The following is a 21,054-nucleotide window of genomic DNA, read 5'->3' as shown; positions in this document are numbered from 1 at the left end:
AGAATTCTGTCATTCTGTGATCCAGTAATTTAGGTTATGTTTATGTGACCACGTTTACTATCACCTTTAAAACTTAGCAAACAAATGGGAAAATTAAAACTTAGTAAGTACTTTTAAAATAACACAAAACCGTCAAACACAATGCATTTTTGTAGAGAAGCCTTCCAGGCGACAACCAGCCCGCCAACGTTACAAAATCCAAAAGAGAATCCGTCAGCATAACCGAAAAGTGCGCAAAGAGGCAAAAAACAACCCTAAAAAGCACAAACAAGCGGTTATTCAAGTGCCCAACATTTGTCCTTTTAAAGAAGACATTCTAAAAGAGGTAGAAATGATGAAAAAGCAGAAAGAGGAAGAACGTCAGAAACAACGTGAACAAGCAAAAATAGAACGTCAACAAAAGAAAGAAGAAGAAAAAGCTGCGTCAAATAAGAGCTTGGAAAGTATGGTGGCGAACGCAGAAATGCGGGGAAAAATTCACGAAAACCTAACCCCCACAATAAACACAAAAACTCATGAAAACAACAACGAGAACTCACTCAAAGCATACTACAAAGAATTTAGGAAAGTAGTAGAAGCAGCTGACGTTGTTTTAGAAATCGTGGATGCACGTGATCCCTTAGGAACACGTTGCGTTCAAGTGGAAGAACTTATAAAAGACATGAAAGGCAACAAGCGATTGGTTTTAGTTCTCAACAAAGCTGACTTAGTTCCACGAAAAATCCTTGATCAATGGTTAAAGTATTTGAAGAAAAGTGTCCCGGCTATAGCTTTCAAAGCCTCCACGCAAGACCAGTCACGAAAACTTGGCCAGAAAAAATTCACTAAAGCGGAAAAAGCAACCCAGGGATCTACTAGCGTGGGCGCTGAAATTCTCATGTCACTTCTGGCAAACTATTGTCGCAATAAAGGTATTAAAACGTCAATCACGGTGGGAATTGTTGGTTTACCAAATGTTGGTAAAAGTTCAATCATTAATAGTTTGAAGCGCTCACGCGCTTGCAACGTGGGGGCTACTCCTGGTGTCACTAAAGCAATGCAAGAGGTACAACTTGACAAAAAAATTAAGTTGTTGGATTCGCCAGGAATTGTTTTTGATGCTGGTAATGATAATATTGCTAGTTTGAGAAATTCAGTTCGGGTTTCGAGTCTCGCTGATCCAGTCACTCCAGCAAATGCTATTTTACAAAGGGTGACAAAGCAGCAGATGATGGAAATGTATGATGTGACTGATTATAGTACTCCAGATGAGTTCTACAGTTTGAAAGCTGCCAGAATGGGAAGGTTCAAAAAAGGGGGCGTCCCGGATTTGATAGCCGCAGCGAGAAGTTTACTAGAGGATTGGAACAATGGAAAAATTAAATATTACACGCTTCCGCCAGAGGATGATAGTCAGGTGCACGTCAGCTCAACTATTGTTACAGAAGTGGCAAAAGAGTTTGATTTGGACGGCATTGAGGCAATGGAAGTCAGTAATCTGGATAAGATCGAACGGGAGGCTGGAAATACCAAGGATTCATTTGTCTTGGAGAGTTTGGGGCCCGTGCATATTGAAAAAATGGAAGAAGATGGAGCTGAGGAGCAAGAATTGGTAAATATTTGTTCAGAAAACAAGTCAAGTGTGCTATGCGCTATTGACACGTCTAGTTACCAATCAAAATTTACTTTAAAACAGTTGTACCAACCTGACAATTAGTTGTTTTTAGTTCTCTCATTTATAGTGTCAAATTAATTTTAAAATCTGGTTTCTTATTTTAGCTGAGTAAAAAGATCAGCGTCGAAAGCAGAAAAAAATCTAAGAAAAACAACAAAAAAGAAGAGAAGAAAATTGATCCCGAAATGGAATTAGATGGTAACCAAAAGCTAAATCAAGTTAGGAAAAACCAATTCAAAAAAGAAAAGAAGCTGAGGAACCGGAGGGAAAAAGTCGCACTACAACTGGCTAGTGGTTTAGAAAACTTTAATATAACGAACGATAAGAATGATGCAAATTATAGTTTTGAAACCGACTTTGTTATGGATAAGTAACAATATTTAAATTAAAAAATGTTAAAAATAATCGTCTTCACTAGGTGGTTTGTAGTTTGGTAAAATCGCCCAAACTTTTTCGCGCCATTTCTTCATTTTCATTTCCTTGGACTTTTCCAGTTGAATAACTGCTGGTAACGAACGCCACTGGTAGAACGAGTGGAATAGAATACGCCTACAATTAAAAAACTCGTAAAATTTAATTTAAACGCCAAATTATTTACCTGTCGTAGTGTTTCCGTGCCACGTCCATTTTTTTGTGAGTTAACATAATTCGAATACAGACGTTACGGTGCCAGTGAACAAAAGTGTTGTTCAGCAAAAGCAAATCGTAAAAATCTTCAGCCACCTGCATGGATCTGATGCCCTCAATGCGGAACTGAAACAAACCAAGAGACTTTATTAAAACAAGAATTTAAATGTTACCTCACGCCAGGTTTGCAAGGCTCTTGAGACTATGTTTTTAGCGTAAACGGCATCAGCTAGAGCGTTTTTATCGCGATATTTATCTTCCATAAATTCGGTCCATGTATGCATAACTTTGCTTAAAAGAGTAATCTTATAGTGTAATTTGCTCCTTTCATAATTTTCTTTGCCTTGCGTGTAATTTTCAAATAAACCCTGAAAAGCCTTTCTCTGCAAAGTCCGATTATAAAGTCCTAGTGCTATTTTCACTTTCTCGAAAAAAATTAACTTGTTTCTTTCTCTGATCTGCCTCATTTCTAGTTCCTTGCGACGACGCTCTTTAATCTGTTCCAAACTTCTTTTTTTCTCGTCTTCGTCTTGAATTCGTTTTCTCTCTAAAGCTTCCAGAATCATTCTCTGTCTGTTCTCTTGAATTATCCTTTTTCGTTCTAGAATGAGTTCACGTCGTTTGGCTCTTTCCAAAGCCCGTTCTTCCACTTCTTGGACTATTTTTGGTGCTTTTTGCGTGGAAATCATGAACTTTTCGCTGTAATCAGGCGGCGGCGCTATTTTGCACCTAACTTTAGTGGAGCAATTGGCGAAAATTTCACGAATTTCGATTTTAGTCTCGTTTAGCGATTTCAAAGCCTCTCTGTCAAAAATTCCTAGTTTGAGCTCTTCAATCACTCTATCTTTCTCCTCGATTTTTAACGTGAGTTTTTCAATGGCATGTTTCTGCGCTTCAAATCGGCTTTTAAAATTGGTGGGTGCTTCTTTGACTTTGATTTGGGTGGGTTGAGAGTCCTCTTGATTTTCTTTTCTGTATTTCTTCAACGCTTTGACCAAATTATCCAGTTTCTCCCGCTGTTGCACTTTCGACCTGTAAATTTCTTCCTTTTCTGTTTTAACTTTGACGACGCGTCTCCACACATCGAAGCACTTTTTCAAAAGTTTCTTTTTCTCATAGTCCGTGGTCGCCTGCATCGTAACTGTAAAAAGTTTTGTTGGTGAAGAAATTGGTTGCTATGGTCGTTTAAATTGCGCGCTGACGTGACGTTGACGTCTGTCTCTGCAACAGAGGGCGTGTCTGTCGCGGTGCAAAATGGCGGATATTTGTAAGGTGAGAAGGCTTGCAAAATAGCAACATTTTCACTTTTGTTGGCATAAATAACCTCAAATCCTCACAAAAACCCCCCAACTGAGCATTTTCCATCACGATCGAGTGATTTTGACCCCCCAAACATGCCAGATTTGAAACAAATTTACTTTAGTCCACCCTCTCAAAATGGATTCTTCCGCTATCATAAATCACAATGTTTGTTTTCGTTGTATTTTACAAGATGATCAATTTCAGCTGATTACATTTTTATAATAACACAATGGACACGATTGTGCAAGGGCCCCCCGAGGACGGGGCCCAGGATTTGAATCTAGTCGACGCAACGGAATGGGCATCGCAGAATTCGCAAGAAATTGTAAATAATAATTCGACTTTTCTGTATATCGCGGTGAGTATTGATTATTGGAGGAAATCCGACTGCAATTGCCATATATTGAAGGTTGAATACGTGAAAGATGAGTACAAAATGGAGCCTGCGGTGAGTTTGGCTCAGCCACAAGACAATTACACGGATTTTGAGCAGCATGTTAGCCCCTTGGACCCAAATATGAGCTCCGTGGCTAGGTACAGCCCCGTCTACAGTGAACCTTCTGCTGAATACAACCCTGTTGTTATTCATCAGCTGGTGCAACAAGACAACGTACAAAATGACATGATTAACAATTTAACTACAAATTCGCCTTTAGAAACGATGCCGGTTTTGTGCAATAACGACATTAGGGAGGTTGTCGATAACCACTTTCTTCAGATGGTTAACACAACAAATGCCGCTCCTGACGCTAACCAACAGGAGCTGCAAGTGGTGCCCCCTAATGATCAAGAAGTGGCTTTGTTGATAACTGACCAAGAAACGGGTATCTCTTATAGTGTCAGATCTCAGGAATTTTTAGTAGAGCGTTGTTTGGAAGACGAGCAGTTGTTGAACGCTCTAAGTCCGGATCCTTTACTTGACTCGCAACTTTTAGCTTTAGATGAAAATACGCTGAAAACGGAATTGAGTGACGAAATTATTAATTCCACGGTTAATTCGGCGGTTAATAATTATATTTCGAGTTTGAGTGCCGCTGTGGACAATGAGAATCAGTTCAGGATGGAGACGCGGAGGCAGAAGCAGAACGAAGTCGAGTTTGAAGATCAGTTATGTAATGACTTTGTAATAAATGTGTTTGATTATTTGCTAAATTATTTATTGTTGATTTTCAGTGTCTAAGGTCTACAGTATTGTCGACAAACCTGTGCCATCAAGGGCCAGAGCTACTCTGCCAGAGTCATATCTTTGCTTGAGTAAAGTGGATGAAGGTTTGTTTTTAGTGTAGGTGAATAAATCATTGGTTGCTCAAAATGGCGTTCTAAATTTAGATTTGTTTATTGCTTTGCATGACTGAAGAAATGGGTAATCATTTATGAATATAATCATGTGGAATCAATGTGTCATCTCACAACAGTTCCATATAAAATATTATGAATTGTAGACATGAAACTTATTCCTGGAAGGCGCAAATGTCGCCTTTAACGTCAAGTTAAAAATAATTACATTTAAATGTTTCATTATTAGATTTAATGGAATATTATTACCTTCCAACATTAGTACGTGCTGAATCACAATTATCATTTTTGATAAAGCGGATAAAATTTCTATGAATGGTACGTACTACTAGATAATTGTTATAATTTAACGCAAAAATATTTGCTACAACTTTATTTTTAAATATTTGTAACATTATCAGTGACAATTACTACAATAATTCTAAATACCTATAAATAGAACACTTACCAAACCAATATACAACCACTTTTCGCACCTGCGCGACTACGTGGTATCAAAATCAAATGCGCTTCTCCTCCACACCTTAACCATAAGTACGCTTAACCGATCACGTGACAACTTCCACCCAGTTCATACTTAAGCATTTTCCTACTAGATTATGGCGTTTTTGCGAAGAAAACCATCCCAAGAAGTACCCAGTTTGGACCTTTGACGGGCGTTCTGAAACCTGTCGCCGATGAAATAAAAGACAACCCAACCGAGCTTACTTTTCTTTTAGAAGACGAAAATTCCACAGTCAACCAGTTGGACGTATCTGATGAAAGTGAGTTAATCATTTTTCGCGAATTATGACTTAACATTTTTGTCAAGATATAGCAAACTGGATGCGTTTCATTCGAAAAGCTGCGACGTACAATGAGCAGAATTTGTTGATAACTCAAGAAGGAAGTTATTTGTATTTTACGACAACGAAGAACGTTCTTCCTAAGCAAGAGTTGAAGGTAATGTTGTGGTTCCAGAATGGCTATTTTTTGACAGAGAAGTTTCGAATTGTTTAGGTCGGATACAGCATGCCTTACGCCACGCGTCATAAACTGTCTGTGTTAATCCCAGACGAGGACAAATCGTGGCCGTGTTTCGAGTGCCCGGAGACGTTTTCGTCTTCAGAAGAACTCCAGAAACATTTGAATGTCCATGACGGGGATGAAGAAGATACTGTGAAGAAAAAGAAGAATTTGAAAAATAATAAAAAGAAAGTGGCTACTAAGAATGGTGAGGCGCTGCAGTGCAACAATTGTAATGAACTTTTTCTTCAACCCGGAAAAATTGCACTGAGGCAGCATCTTATTGAGAAACATTTGCTAAGCGGCTTGGACATGATTGATCAGTATTTTTCTTCAGTTTTGTAAGTAGTTGTATGAAATTTATGTACATGTATCAGCCAAAGTGAACGAAACGCGGGCGCTACACTTCGTAAAATTTTATATGTCGTTAATGTCACAATGTTTGAATATCCTCTCTGGTAAAGACCCCGGCATCTATGTCTGTGCCGCAGAGACTTTAATACATAGACTGGCTGTGTCAGGAAAAACGTGAAGTTTTTCGACCGCCATATTGCTTATAACCGTAAGTGCGCGAAATTTGAATTTTCCGGTCACAAAATGCAATTTAAAATGTTAAATAAAAAAGACAACAAATTGTAATTATTTATTTAGCATAATAATATCTATATGTATATGTAAATTCCTTTAAAAATATTATTGTCCTTGAAACAAAATTAATTTCGTGAATTTTTGTCTTAAAGAGATAGCTTTTTCACGCTCACTACTTAAGCGGCACTCATAACCTATTCCGAGAGTCAAATAATTTCTCAAAATTAATTTAAGCAATAAATTAAAATAAGAATTATTTACGTCCAACTAATCCATACTAAACAAATGTTCATTATGTAGAAAAAAAAATGTATGGTCCTACTTTGCAAAGTTAGGGCAAACATTTTAGTTACCAAATCATTTTTAATGGCCATATTTACAAACAATCTCGTAAGTCCCGACACACAAGCACTTTTATTTCGAGGTCTAGAAACGTTCTGTGCTAGAAACCACTGCTGCTAACCACCACAACCTCACTTAATTTGACATAAAAGTTATAGCAATGGCGTCCACACTACCATGCGCCGTGGCTTCACCAAAATGCATTAGAAATGTTACTAACAGCCAGTCTATGTATTTAAAGTCTCTGCTGTGCCGAGAAAAAATAATTTAACCTTACAATTTAAGGCGGTATCACTCGGCCTGGTTTGTGACAGTTTTCATCCCATTTGAAATGTCGTGTAAAAACGATAGAAATTGACTTACGACGATAGATTTTTTAAGTTAAGTAAACGCTGCAGATGAAAAAATTGCTTCAAGTTTTCAGCTGTACCTACTGCGATCTCTGTCGCACAGTGAGTTGGACCTTCGGTCGGAAGTTGACCTGACAAAAGAGGCTTCAAATTTTACTCGTTTTGTATAACTCCCCAAGTTTCGATTCTTTCGTCATTTTGTCAAAATAGAAAATATTGGTGGAATTAAAAAAACTCAGCACAACACATTCAAAATTATTCGAAAGCTATCGGTGTTATTTTTGATACTCAATGTAAATTGTTGAATTATAAAAATTGGTCTAAAGTTATTTAGACAGCACTTTCCTCGCTCTTGAAGTCCGGTATAACATATTCAGTTTTGTCAGATAATTTAAGATTCGATTTAGAGATTTTTTGCTGATAACGCAGTAAAGAGATCCATCTGGCGAATGACTAATTTTATGTTTTCTCGACGTTTCTCGATTTTATAACACAATTTTTGGTTTCTTTATTTCCTTTATTTTTTTTTGTTGTTCCTTTCGATTTACAATTCTTTATTTATTCATTTTTCAAATTTTCAGGCATTCATTTTTCAATTCCATGATTTTCCACGTTTAAAATTTTTCAATTTGCAGTTTTTTGATTTCCAGCCTTCCAATTTTTCAATTTCTTTAATTTTCAATATTTTGATTTTACAATGCACATTTCTTTTTTTTTAATCTTTCGATTTTTCAATTTTTCGTTTCCTCAATTTTTCAAGTTCTCGATTTTTATTTTTTATTTTCCCAATTTTTTTAATTTTCATTTTATGTCACAAATTTTCATTTTTTCAATTCCTTTTTTTTTTCTTTCGATTTTTCAATTTTTCAAATTTTCAGTTCCTCAAGTTTTCGTTTCCACAATTTTTCATGTTCCCGATTTTTGTTTTTCAGTGTGGCGAATTTTTAATTTTTATTTTCTCAATTTATATCACAATTGTCCATTTTTTCATTTCCTTTATTGTCTGTATTTTTTTTTTTTTTCGATTTTACAATTTTTCATTTGTTCAATTTTTCGAATTTTCAGGCTTTGAATTTTCAGTTCGTCCATTTTTCAATTTTTAAATTTTTCACTTTGCAGTTTTTGGATTTCCGGTCTTCCGGTTTTCCAATTTCTTTAATTTTAAATATTTCTATTTCATAATACATATTTCTTCTTTTTTTTTGATTTTTCACTTTGTCGATTCTTAAGATTTTTCAATTTTACAATTTCTCGACTTCCAAAATTTTCAATTTTTCGTTCCTTCAATTTTTCGGTTTGCATCAGTTTTTCAATTTGGCAATTTTTCAATATTACAGATTTTCATTTTTCGATTTTTCAGTTTCTCAATTTTTAATTTTTCCCTTTTCCAATTTTTTGTTCTCGATTTTTATTTTTGATTTTCCCGTTTTTTTTTAATTTTCATTTTTTCGATTTTATATCACAATTTTCCTTTGTTTGGTTGCCTTTGTTTTTTGTTTCTTTCGATTTTGCCATTTTTTCTTTATTATTTTTTTCAAGTTTTTATTATACACTTTTTCGTTTTTTATTTTTGATTTTTCAATTTTACAATTTGTCGACTTCCAAATTTTCCAATTTTTCAATATTACGATTTCTCATTTTTCATTTATCACATTCTCGATTTTTAATTGTGCCCTTTTTCAATTTTCCGTCCCCTGACTTTTTCAACTCCCTGATTTTTATTTTTCATTTTCTCGATTTATATCACAATTGTCCATTTTTTCATTTCCTTTATTTTCTGTTTTTTTTTTCTTTCGATTTTACAATTTTTCATTTCTTCAATTTTTCACTTTGCAGTTTTTGGATTTCTAGTCTTCCGGTTTTCCAATTTCTTCAATTTTAAATATTTCTATTTCATAATACATATTTCTTTTTCTTTTTTTTTTTTGTCGATTCTTAAAATTTTTCGTTCCTTAAATTTTTCGGTTTGCATCAGTTTTTCAATTTGGCAATTTTTTAATATTACAGATTTTCATTTTTCGATTTTTCAGTTTCTCAATTTTTAATTTTTCCCTTTTCCAATTTTTTGTTCTCGATTTTTATTTTTGATTTTCCCGTTTTTTTTTAATTTTCATTTTTTCGATTTTATATCACAATTTTCCTTTGTTTGGTTGCCTTTGTTTTTTGTTTCTTTCGATTTTGCCATTTTTTCTTTATTATTTTTTTCAAGTTTTTATTATACACTTTTTCGTTTTTTATTTTTGATTTTTCAATTTTACAATTTGTCGACTTCCAAATTTTCCAATTTTTCAATATTACGATTTCTCATTTTTCATTTATCACATTCTCGATTTTTAATTGTGCCCTTTTTCAATTTTCCGTCCCCTGACTTTTTCAACTCCCTGATTTTTATTTTTCATTTTCTCGATTTATATCACAATTGTCCATTTTTTCATTTCCTTTATTTTCTGTTTTTTTTTTCTTTCGATTTTACAATTTTTCATTTCTTCAATTTTTCACTTTGCAGTTTTTGGATTTCTAGTCTTCCGGTTTTCCAATTTCTTCAATTTTAAATATTTCTATTTCATAATACATATTTCTTTTTCTTTTTTTTTTTTGTCGATTCTTAAAATTTTTCGTTCCTTAAATTTTTCGGTTTGCATCAGTTTTTCAATTTGGCAATTTTTTAATATTACAGATTTTCATTTTTCGATTTTTCAGTTTCTCAATTTTTAATTTTTCCCTTTTCCAATTTTTTGTTCTCGATTTTTATTTTTGATTTTCCCGATTTTTTTTAATTTTCATTTTTTCGATTTTATATCACAATTTTCCTTTGTTTGGTTGCCTTTATTTTTTGTTTCTTTCGATTTTACCATTTTTTCTTTATTATTTTTTTCAAATTTTCAAGTTTGATTTTCACTTTGTACATTTTTCAAGTTTTTATTATACACTTTTTCGTTTTTTATTTTTGATTTTTCAATTTTACAATTTGTCGACTTCCAAATTTTCCAATTTTTCAATATTACGATTTTTCATTTTTCACATTCTCGATTTTTAATTGTGCCCTTTTTCAATTTTCCGTCCCCTGACTTTTTCAACTCCCTGATTTTTATTTTTTATTTTCTCGATTTATATCACAATTGTCCGTTTTTTCATTTCCTTTATTTTCTGTTTTTTTTCTTTCGATTTTACAATTTTTCATTTCTTCAATTTTTCACTTTGCAGTTTTTGGATTTCTAGTCTTCCGGTTTTCCAATTTCTTCAATTTTAAATATTTCTATTTCATAATACATATTTCTTTTTTTTTTTTTTGATTTTTCACTTTGTCGATTCTTAAAATTTTTCAATTTTGCAATTTCTCGACTTCCAAAATTTTCAATTTTTCGTTCCTTCAATTTTTCGGTTTGCATCAGTTTTTCAATATTACAGATTTTCAATTTTCGATTTTTCAGTTTCTCAATTTTTAATTTTTCCCTTTTCCAATTTTTTGTTTCCGATTTTTATTTTTCATTTTCCCGATTTTTTAATTTTCATTTTTCGATTTTATATCACAATTTTCCTTTTTTTGGTTTCCTTTATTTTTTGTTTCTTTCGATTTTACAATTTTTTCTTTATTATTTTTTTCAAATTTTCAAGTTTGATTTTCACTTTGTACATTTTTCAAGTTTTTATTATACACTTTTTCGTTTTTTATTTTTGATTTTTCAATTTTACAATTTGTCGACTTCCAAATTTTCCAATTTTTCAATGTTACGATTTTTCATTTTTCACATTCTCGATTTTTAATTGTGCCCTTTTTCAATTTTCCGTCCCCTCAATTTTCCAACTCCCCGATTTTTATTTTATATTTTCCTGATTTTTTATTTTTCATTTTCTCGATTTTATATCACAATTTTTTGTTTTTTCATTTCCTTAATTTTTGTTGTTTCTTTCGGTTTTCCAATTTTAAAATTTTTCACTTTGCAGTTTTTGGATTTCCAGTCTTCCGGTTTTCCAGTTTCTTTAATTTGAAATATTTCTATTTCATAATACATATTTCTTTTTTTTTTTTTCACTTTGTCGATTCTTAAAATTTTTCAATTTCTCGACTTCCAAAATTTTCAATTTTTCGTTCCTTCAATTTTTCGGTTTGCATCAGTTTTTCAATATTACAGATTTTCATTTTTCGATTTTTCAGTTTCTCAATTTTTAATTTTTCCCTTTTCCAATTTTTTGTTTCCGATTTTTATTTTTCATTTTCCCGATTTTTTAATTTTCATTTTTTCGATTTTATATCACATTTTTTTCTTTATTATTTTTTTCAAATTTTCAAGTTTGATTTTCACTTTGTACATTTTTCAAGTTTTTATTATACACTTTTTCGTTTTTTATTTTTGATTTTTTAATTTTACAATTTGTCGACTTCCAAATTTTCCAATTTTTCAATGTTACGATTTATCATGTTTCATTTTTCACATTCTCGATTTTTAATTGTGCCCTTTTTCAATTTTCCCTCCTCTCAATTTTTCAATTTCTTTTTTTTTTCGATTTTTATTTTGCATTTTCCTGATTTTTTATTTTTCATTTTCTCGATTTTATATCACAATTTTTTGTTTTTTCATTTCCTTAATTTTTGTTGTTTCTTTCGATTTTCCAATTTTTCGTTTATTCAATTTTTCAAATTTTCAGGCCAATCGATCCCAATTCGTCGATTTTCCAATTTTTAAATTTTTCAGTTTGCAGGTTTTGGGTTTCCACCCCTTTTTTACTTTTTGGATTTTCAATTTTTCGTTAAACTTTAGATTTCTCAAATTTTCGACAGTTTTATACTTCGATTTCGTATTTTTTTTTCAACTTTTCGATGTTTCAATTTTTGGATTTCTCGGTTTTTCGATTTTCCAATTTTTCGATGTTTCGATTTTTCAGTTATCCGATTTTTCAATCGGGGTTTATATTTTGACTTTTTTTCTTAATATACATAGTATTCTTTGATTAACCCGATTCTCAAAAGCATGTTTTTAATGTCTTGTAAAGAAATAAGTATTTTACAGTTAAGCTCCGCCCCCTTGGTTCACGGCGAATAAAAAAAATCATCACAATTGAGATAGGGCGGGTGGGCGGGCTTAAATTTTTCCTTTTTGTTTTAATATGTGTCGACTTCTTTTCACAACACGAAACTTAAAACATGTTTAGAATGGAAAATTTGTATAAGGAAATATCGAATAAGAAAAAAACAAGCCAAAAATTAAGCCCCACCCACATCCATCACAAGCTCAATTGTGATGAATTTTTCATTCGTTGTCAGACCGAGGGGCGGAGCCAAATTGCAAAATCGATATTTTCCTACAAAAATTTGCCATTTCAAACATGTTTTCTTGTTGTGAAAAGAAGACTAGACATATTAAGAAAAAAGGACAAAATGTAAACCTTTGAATTGACTTATTTAAAAGAAACTTTTGGAATCTACAGTCACAAGGATTTTTCTGTAAACAAGCAGAAGAAGATGCTGATGTTGACATAATTAATATCTCGATAGAAACTGCCAGAGATACTAATAAAACTGTCATAGTTGTGGGTCAAGATATTGATCTTTCGGTCCTTTTGAATCAATTGAAGAAAAACATCGCAAATTCATTGTCGTCTAATATATAAAATTCTCGTGTCACAGTGTGTGTAACCAAACTCCCCCGAAACGGCTTGACTGATTTTTATGAAATTTGCTGTCTATATTCGGTAGGTCTGAGAATAGGTCGTACACTATTTTTTATACCTCTAGGTGCCATCTTACAATAGGGTTGCAAGATGGCTGTTGAATATATTATCATTGTCGTACGATAAATTTTTATGTATAATTTATAATTTAATTTAATTATAATTTATTTATTTGTTTTAATTTAATTTTTTATTTAACTACTAAAATATTCACTAGAAACAATTTATATGACAAAACAACGTTTGCTGGATCTGCTAGTTAGACGATAAAAATTTGTCAAATTTGGCCAATATTTTTTATAAAAAACATGCAAACAAAGAAGATATCGCAAAAAATGGATTACAATTAATCCAATATATTTATAAACGTATAAATGACAATATAACCCTGAATCAATTAAGATCATTAATCAATTGGCAAGAATTAAATCATCTTTCATATTGACAAATCTCCCACCAACAGAAGGCGTTTGTTTCATGGATTTTCAATTTTTTGGTTTATCAATGTAACATGGAATCTTACTATTTTCGAGTAATTAAAGTGTAAATTTTAATAAATATCTCAAAATTTTACATGATTAAAAAAAAATTCCGAATTCGAGTTTTTTCGTTTTTTTGGATTTCCTGTGAAAATTTGCCATAGTAATGTATACTCTTTTTTACACCATCAGAAACTAGAGATTTCAACGAACAAAAAGCACACGGATTTTTTTAAAAAAGCTAACATTTTGACGTGAGAATTTTCGATTGAAAATTAGGGTGGTTTTTCGATATTAAATCAAAATAAGGGGAAAAAATAAATATTTTTAATCAAAAAAATTACAGTTAGTTTGGGACATAAATAGCCAAGTTTTCACCAAACTTCGTGAAAAAAAAAATTTTTTTGTGGGAGATAAAAATAAAAAACCAAATACTCGGTTATTTGCATTTTTCGTATAAATTTTGAGGTTATGCAAAAAAAGTCTAAATACAAAAGTTGTAGATCCTTTTATTACCTAGAACTCTGCCATTTAACTTTTTTCGATAGGACTTGTAGTTTTGCCGGAAATCGTGATCAACCGTTTTCTACCCTTAAAAGCTCACCCTCTTCCACTTCCCGACCTCAGATCGCCCGTAAATTATTTTTCCTCTTATTTTTGTTATATTTTCTTTCTTTTGCAATGGGTATCATCCTGATCTAAATTTTTTTCTTCTCAAAAATTATCGGCACTGGCCTAATATACGAAATTGACTGCCAATCAAACTACTACCTAGTTTATTCTATTTTTCGTATCTGTTGATCCATGCAAGAATATTAAAATTGTTTTTCTGAGTATCAAATTTTGCAATTTCAGAAATTACAAATGTGACAATTGCGACGCGGTTTTCAACTCCGAAGCTCTCCTCAAAATCCACAGCTACCTCCATGACTCGGACAGTTCGGACGAGCAAACGAATCACGTTTGTCCCAACTGTCAAAAGAAATTCCCGACGCAACGTCAACTGGTGACGCACGTCGCAACCCATGCCGTAGTTGGGGCCAAAACTATCCAACCGGAAACTTTCAAGTGCCCAGTTTGCCACAAAATGTTCGCTTTACGCGAACGGCTAAGGGTTGGTCTACCATTTTGCTTTTAATTTCTCTCTCAAACTTATTTTTACAGCGCCACATGTTGGTGCACGGCTCGGACGACTCCAAGCCCCTCCAGTGCAAAACATGCAACAAACGTTTCATAAACAATTCAGCGCTAGCGGGTCACTTGAAAACCCACTTCGTTGGTAAAAAAATCTTTGAGTGCCCTATTTGTAAAGAGAGCTTCGACCATGTGCTTAAGTTGAAGTTACACGTACCTAAACATTGCGAGAACAACCTCTACTCGTGCCCGCATTGCAATAAAGTGTTTAAGAAGTATAGTATCATTCGGAAACATATCAGGGCTTTTCATTGTGACCAGAAGCATCCTTGTCCGCACTGCGTCAAGATGTTTCCCACTTTGGATAAGTTGAAAATGCATTTGTTGCGTCATTCGGACCATAGGGAATTTTTGTGCGCCGATTGTGGTAAACAGTTCAAGCGTAAAGATAAGTTGAAGGAACATTGTAAACGGATGCATTCGGAAGAGAGGGAGAACGACGTGCCCAGACCTCAGAAACCGGTTTCACAACCGGTTAAGAAGCTGAGTCCGAAAACCGAACCGACGGATTTTCATCGGTTTATTTACAAGTGTCACACTTGTCTTGTCGGGTTTAAGCGACGAGGGATGTTGGTTAACCATTTGGCGAAGAGACATCCCGATATTAGTCCTGATTCGGTCCCGGAGTTAAACTTGCCGATTTTGCAGACCACAAGGGACTATTATTGTCAACATTGCGATAAAGTTTACAAGAGCAGCTCTAAGAGAAAGTTACATATCTTGAAAAACCATCCAGGGGCTGCGTTGCCTATGAGTAACCGGAAACAAGGGAATTTTCAGGATGGGTCTGGTTTGCCCAATCCGACGTTTTCGCAGACGGTCGGTAGTATCACTACCAGACCTCAGAATTGTAAATGGTGTCATAAACAATATGCGAGTAAGGCGAAATTGTTGCAACATCAGAGGAAGAAGCACAGCGAACAACTGGCGCAACAGAATGAGAATGAAGGGAAGGTGAAGGAGAGTAACGAGCAGAAGTATACGCCGCCGCAGCAGGGAGGGGGAGGAGGTGGACAAGTCGAAGACAATTGTTTACAAGAAGAGTTTAAGGTAATGTTACCAACTTTCGTTATATAGTTTGGCATTAAAATTTGTAGGTAACTGAGGCGGACATCCTGAATAGCGCCTTGGAGGAATATAATGGTGGCCGAGACGGTGAACAGTACTGTCATTTAATTGCAATAGCTGGCAACGATGGTTTTGAGCAAACCACCGACCTCAACGCTCCCAATTCTCATTTGTACCGCTTATTAACGACGAGCAATGGTAAGACTCGAAGTTTGTTATCATTTTTGTAACAATGCATTGTTTGTGTAGAACTCCCAGGCTTAGTTCCACCACGTTGAACAAAGAAGTCGAGAATTTAGAGTATTTCCGGTGCTCCTTTGTGAGATTTCCACTCAATGTATCCAATTGAGTGATTTTGATGCGAGTTTGTGCCGTAGGTTGAAACCTACGTATTTAATAAAAAATAACAAATACAAATAGAGGGAAGACAAGATGGTGATTTTTGGGAAACTGAAGATTATTTTTAAAGAATTTATAGCAATAATTGTCATTAATTGTAACAAAGTTAAACGAAACAAAATAGCACTATTTGTTTGGCTCGGCCGCAGCCACTTGTGTTTAGGTTAGGAATGAAATTTGTTTGGTCGAAGATTAACCACGTACGGTTAATATTTTATAGTGAGATTTGAAAATCGCAAACACAGTACTAACACTTTGAATTGTATTTTATGGTAAATTGTTTTTACTTAACTTTAGGGAAATGTACCCCTGTGATTGTTGAAGCCAAAAGAATCCGAGATTCATTTTTACCTTGCCGACTTTCCAAAGCGATAGTTTATTGTGAAAAGTGTAATGGAGTAACGTATATTTTTATGGAATTGTAAAAACAAAAATTGTTATCACGATAAAACACAAAAATAACTAGAAATATATTGTCTGCTTAAACCAATCTTTCATTAAAAGCTGTTGTTAGCCGGCCAGTGATCAGCATCATTCTGTATAAAAGCGTCGTCCTCCGAAGCGCTAGTCCCCGGTGAGGTGTACGACGTCTCCCCCACGCACGTATAATAACTGTCTCTTTTACTGAGCGACAAGTTCCGACCGATGTTATTTAGACCCTCCGACGCTCTCTGATTATTAGGATCGAGCCTCAACGCTATACTGTAGTGGTGGAAAGCGTCATCATCCTTCTGTAAGTTAACAAAACAGTCGCCCAGAAGCTGGTGAAGACGCGAAGATGGCGCATGCTTGATGTGCTTCAAGAGGAGCTCCCGCGCCTGGTCGTACTGCTGCTCCTGCTCCAGAAACTCCACCAACATGCAAACTGCATTCGTGGAGAAGGTCTTATCTTGACTTACGGCTTTCTCGAGCATCTTCCGAACGGTTTTTCCGGAAGTCATCGGGTCCTTCAGCAACACGGAGGCGTGCAACTGGAAATTTTTGTGATATGATTAATTCAATAAAGGTGTTTATTGTTGCTTCTAAAGCTTGTTTTTTTTTTTACTCACCGTGAGTGACTGCGGGCTGTAGTTCAACTGCTTGCAGGCGTTGGTGGCCATCGCTTCGGCTTCACGTAATCTATTCATCTTCACGTAGCACTCTACAAGACAGTGGTGCAAGTCGTACCGAAACGGGCAAATTTGAATAGCTTCAGTACAGTGTTGCGCTGCGTCCTGGTACTTATTTAATTCCAACAAAGTTTTAGCTTTTAGTAAGAAAGCTTCAATGTTTTTACAGTGTGAAGAACATAACGCTTGTTGCGCAAAATACACAGCTTTTTCATATTTTTTTGTGCTGTACATGCAATTACCCAAAACCACCCAGTGTTCAGTACTCCAGAGAGACATATCACATGTTGGCAACAATGTTTCAAGGTACTCAACATGTTCACTGTTCCCTGAAGTTGCTAACAACGTTGATAATAAGTCCCTTCCAAAGACTAAATTCTGATCAAGCTTCATAGCTCTTTGTAAAACTGAAATGGCAGTTGCGTCGTCACAAATATAGTGATAACAATAGGCCATATTTACAAGTACAGAAGTGTTATCTTTGAGAAGACCATGAGAATCCATACTTTTGTAAGTTTGAACGGCACTAGCAAATTCTCGAGAGTATAACTGAGCTTGAGCTTTCAGCCACAAATTTAACCAACTAATTTCTGTTGTAACGTCAGTCATTAAAGAATTAACTTCAACCCCTTTGATTCCTAATTTTAATAAATTCTCGACAGCTTCTAAAGCCAAGGGACATTCTCGCAGCACTTCTTTGTAACAAGTGATAGCAGATCTTTCCATTCCCCCATCTCTATACAAAGTGGCAAGTGCCATGTTCACTTTTGGTGTACGTGAACGAGCAGAAATTGACTGAAGCATCTCAACAGCCGCATTTACTTGTTTCAGCGCCAAACAACACTTGTGAATTTTATACCTAATCTCCACATCACTATTAAACTCAGTTTGGTTCTCTGGGAGTTTGTTATTTGTAGCTTTATTTTTGAGAAAGTTTTTGCGAATTTGAAGCGCTTGTCTGTATAAATTCTCCGCTTGAATGTAGTACTGGATATCATAGAGAGAGTCAGCGTACAGAAGTACTAACTGAAACTTGTGAATCGGTGACAAAGATTCTGGTTTTTGCTCAGCAGCTGAGAGAGCAAAGTCGCACTAAAATTACACTTTAAACACTCGTGTTACTTTAAAATAAAAATACAAACCACTCGAACGATGTTTGAATGTAGTTGGAGCTCATACATCGATTGTAACTGTTTTATTAAGCTACTCATTTTGATTTCGAATTATTCGATTCAATAACTGTCACAATTTGAGGTTACGTTTTTGAAAATTATAGTAACTTTTTGTGGTGGTGTTATAGTAACTTTTTGTGGTGGTGTAGTGGTAGTACTGCTAATTGTATCAGTTGTCAACGTTCACAAACGTAACGCAAACATTTTGTGCATAGACTTGTGTCTGGTAGGTATTTCCTTAAAGTTTTTAAGAAAAAATGGGTTCTAGTAGTAAAAAATACAAAGAAAAAGAGTGTCGTAAACGTCGGCATCGTAGCCCCAGTTATTCTGAGGAACATGAGCCCCCGAAAGAGAAGCGCCATCGCCACAAGAAACACCACAGAGACAGGAAACGCGAGAAGCCAAAACACGATTACGAAAGCGATGGTAAGTACTCAAAACTCCCCGTTTTTATTATTTTAACGCAAACCTTGAAGGCTCCGACGTCGTGGAAATCATCCCCGACGATGAACCCTCTGGGTCTGGCCAGAACAGCGAAAGTCTCTCCATTGACGAAACCAACAAACTTCGCGCAAAACTCGGCTTGAAACCCTTGGAAGTGCACACGAGTGAGAAGTCAGATAAGAAGCGCGACGATGGAAAAAAGAAGGATGATTGGGGCGAATTTTATCACAAGCCGGCGGAAAACTGGGCTGATAAAGCCGAGAGGGAGAAGCTGCGGGCGAAACTTGCCACCGCGAAGGAGAAGAGGCAGATGGAGTTGAAAATGAACCGAGTGAAAACTTTGGGGGATAGCGATAGTGACGATAATGTGGAAAATTGGGTTGATAAGAACCGTAAGATCGATTTGGCTAAGAAGGAGGCAGAAAAGAGGGCGAAAATGTTGGAGGAGTTGGACGAGCAGTTTGGGGTTAGCGAGTTCGTGGAGAACGAAAAGAGGGAGAAGAGAAGGCAACAATACACGGAGAAGAATCTGAAAGGGTTGAGAGTCGAACACGACATTGATAGTTTTGCAGAGGAGAGGGACGTGGTTTTAACGTTAAAGGACAAGGCGGTGTTGGATGAGGACGATGAGGATGTTTTGGTGAACGTTAACATGATAGATGATGAAAAGTATAGAAAGGTAAGGACTCTATGTTTATTTTTTGTTATTCAATATCAGATACTCCTATATCTGAATATAATTATTTTATTTTTTTTGTTAAGAACTTGGAAAATAGAAAGAAAAGGATTGTCTACAACGCATATGATGATCAAGAATATGATAAATATGGAAACCCCATTGACAAATCACTGCTTTCTCAATACGATGAAACTATAGATGGAGAAAAACGGGAGAGTTTTAAAATCGGTCACGACAATATCGCTGAAAGAAGACAAGCCGCCGTTCAATCAATCAAAGAGAAACTAGCCAAAAAGACTCTGGAATCAATTGAAACCAAAGATCTGAAACTAGCTTCTGAATATTACAATGATGAAGAGCTTGCAAAGTTCAAAAAACCCAAAAAGAAAGTGCGCAAAATTCGCGCAAAAGGAAAACTAACAGCTGATGAATTGGAACAACAGATTAACAATAAAGGGATTGAAGAAGTGGGATCGCGAAGACCCAAAATTAAACCAGATTTTGAAGATCTTAATATTGATGATGTACCAGGTAAAATCGGATGTTTTATAAAATAATCCGTTCTAATAGAATTTTTTTCAGACATTGAAATCCCGACTGATGTCAAGCTGGAGGACGACAAAGACGACATTCTGGAAAAAGCGCTCCACAAAGCCCGCAAAATTAAACAAAAGGAGAATTTAGTTGCGCAAATCTTGAAAGAAACACCGGTTAAAACAGAGCCTGAGGAAGGTCTTGACAATGGAAATATTGTCTTGAATGCCACTGCAGAGTTTTGTCGGACTTTGGGCGACATTCCGACTTACGGTAAATCGGGTAATCGTGAAGAATCCGAAGATTTGTTGGATTATGAGAAAGAATTGAAGAACGAGATGGAGGTTGATCAAAGCGACGAGGAAGAAAAAACCGGTTGGAATTCAGTGGATCCAAACGAGCCGCATGAGGTCGCACAAATCGCACCACAAGAAGTACAGATTTTGGATGAAGAACCAGATGTCAGCACTGGTTTAGGCGCAGCGCTTAAGTTAGCAATGAGTAAAGGCTACTTAGATAAAGAACAGATGAAGAGACCGTCAAACTCGAGATTGGCGCATCTTCAAGCTAAACATTACTCAATTGAAGACAAGACGTATGGTGATGAAGGGGAGAGGGGAGGGAATCGGAGGGAACGCTACACTGGACCCATTATGGAATTTAAGGAAAAGGATACCTTCAAACCAAACGTTAAATTGGAGTACATTGATGATGATGGGCATGTTTTGAATTCTAAAGAAGCCTTTAGATATCTGTCACACAAGTTTCACGGAAAAGGACCCGGGAAGAATAAGATCGAGAAAAGGTTGAAGAAGAGTATCCAGGAACAACTAATGAAGAAGATGAGTTCTACGGATACACCTTTAGGGACTTTGAATATGTTGCAGGCCAAACAAAAAGAGACACAGTCGCCGTTCATTGTTTTATCGGGAAATAAGCAAAGTCAGTCTACTGTTATTTCAAAAACGAGACGCTAGGTTTAGGGTTTTGTCTGTGTTAGTATATAATAATAAACTGGGTTTTAAGTTATTGTAGTTTTAATTAGACTTCCTGTAAATGAACGTAGAATTAATCAAGTTTTCACTCCATTTTTCATGTATATAGTTGTAACACATTAAAAATATATATCGTATACTATCGCC

General features: G+C 35.0%; 5 protein-coding genes across 5 annotated transcripts; 3 read left to right on the top strand and 2 right to left on the bottom strand.

Moving 5' to 3' along the window:
* Positions 1 to 8: 8 nt before the first annotated feature.
* LOC135142046 (guanine nucleotide-binding protein-like 3 homolog) lies at positions 9 to 2,059 on the top strand. The gene is made up of 3 exons (XM_064073697.1): positions 9 to 103; positions 156 to 1,591; positions 1,759 to 2,059. The coding sequence occupies exons 1-3, from the start codon at positions 85 to 87 to the stop codon at positions 2,026 to 2,028; spliced, it is 1,725 nt and encodes a 574-aa protein (XP_063929767.1). The 5' UTR covers positions 9 to 84; the 3' UTR covers positions 2,029 to 2,059.
* On the bottom strand, positions 2,050 to 3,525 carry LOC135142061 (coiled-coil domain-containing protein 191). The gene is made up of 3 exons (XM_064073721.1): positions 2,455 to 3,525; positions 2,253 to 2,407; positions 2,050 to 2,203 (listed from the first exon to the last, which is right to left on the bottom strand). The coding sequence occupies exons 1-3, from the start codon at positions 3,415 to 3,417 to the stop codon at positions 2,050 to 2,052; spliced, it is 1,272 nt and encodes a 423-aa protein (XP_063929791.1). The 5' UTR covers positions 3,418 to 3,525.
* Positions 3,492 to 17,001, top strand: LOC135142030 (PR domain zinc finger protein 10-like). The gene is made up of 11 exons (XM_064073675.1): positions 3,492 to 3,553; positions 3,788 to 3,941; positions 3,993 to 4,695; positions 4,757 to 4,852; positions 5,476 to 5,643; positions 5,691 to 5,821; positions 5,879 to 6,225; positions 14,169 to 14,427; positions 14,478 to 15,557; positions 15,605 to 15,773; positions 15,825 to 17,001. Exons 2-11 carry the CDS (start codon positions 3,813 to 3,815, stop codon positions 15,851 to 15,853), a joined length of 3,111 nt encoding a protein of 1,036 aa, XP_063929745.1. The 5' UTR covers positions 3,492 to 3,553; positions 3,788 to 3,812; the 3' UTR covers positions 15,854 to 17,001.
* On the bottom strand, positions 16,350 to 18,366 carry LOC135142052 (anaphase-promoting complex subunit 7). Its single transcript, XM_064073709.1, has 3 exons — positions 18,226 to 18,366; positions 17,024 to 18,175; positions 16,350 to 16,945 (listed from the first exon to the last, which is right to left on the bottom strand). The coding sequence occupies exons 1-3, from the start codon at positions 18,292 to 18,294 to the stop codon at positions 16,472 to 16,474; spliced, it is 1,695 nt and encodes a 564-aa protein (XP_063929779.1). The 5' UTR covers positions 18,295 to 18,366; the 3' UTR covers positions 16,350 to 16,471.
* A 54-nt stretch (positions 18,367 to 18,420) lies between these two features.
* On the top strand, positions 18,421 to 20,941 carry LOC135142036 (U4/U6.U5 tri-snRNP-associated protein 1). The gene is made up of 4 exons (XM_064073685.1): positions 18,421 to 18,681; positions 18,732 to 19,378; positions 19,462 to 19,909; positions 19,961 to 20,941. Exons 1-4 carry the CDS (start codon positions 18,513 to 18,515, stop codon positions 20,887 to 20,889), a joined length of 2,193 nt encoding a protein of 730 aa, XP_063929755.1. The 5' UTR covers positions 18,421 to 18,512; the 3' UTR covers positions 20,890 to 20,941.
* The last annotated feature ends 113 nt before the right edge of the window (positions 20,942 to 21,054 follow it).

This window comes from Zophobas morio, unplaced genomic scaffold, assembly GCF_036711695.1.
Source record: "Zophobas morio isolate AGI-343-1 ecotype UQ-CSIRO unplaced genomic scaffold, CSIRO_AGI_Zmor_V1 ptg000004l, whole genome shotgun sequence".
Lineage (NCBI taxonomy): Eukaryota > Metazoa > Arthropoda > Insecta > Coleoptera > Tenebrionidae > Zophobas > Zophobas morio.
This window is presented reverse-complemented; position numbering and strand designations above follow the sequence as displayed.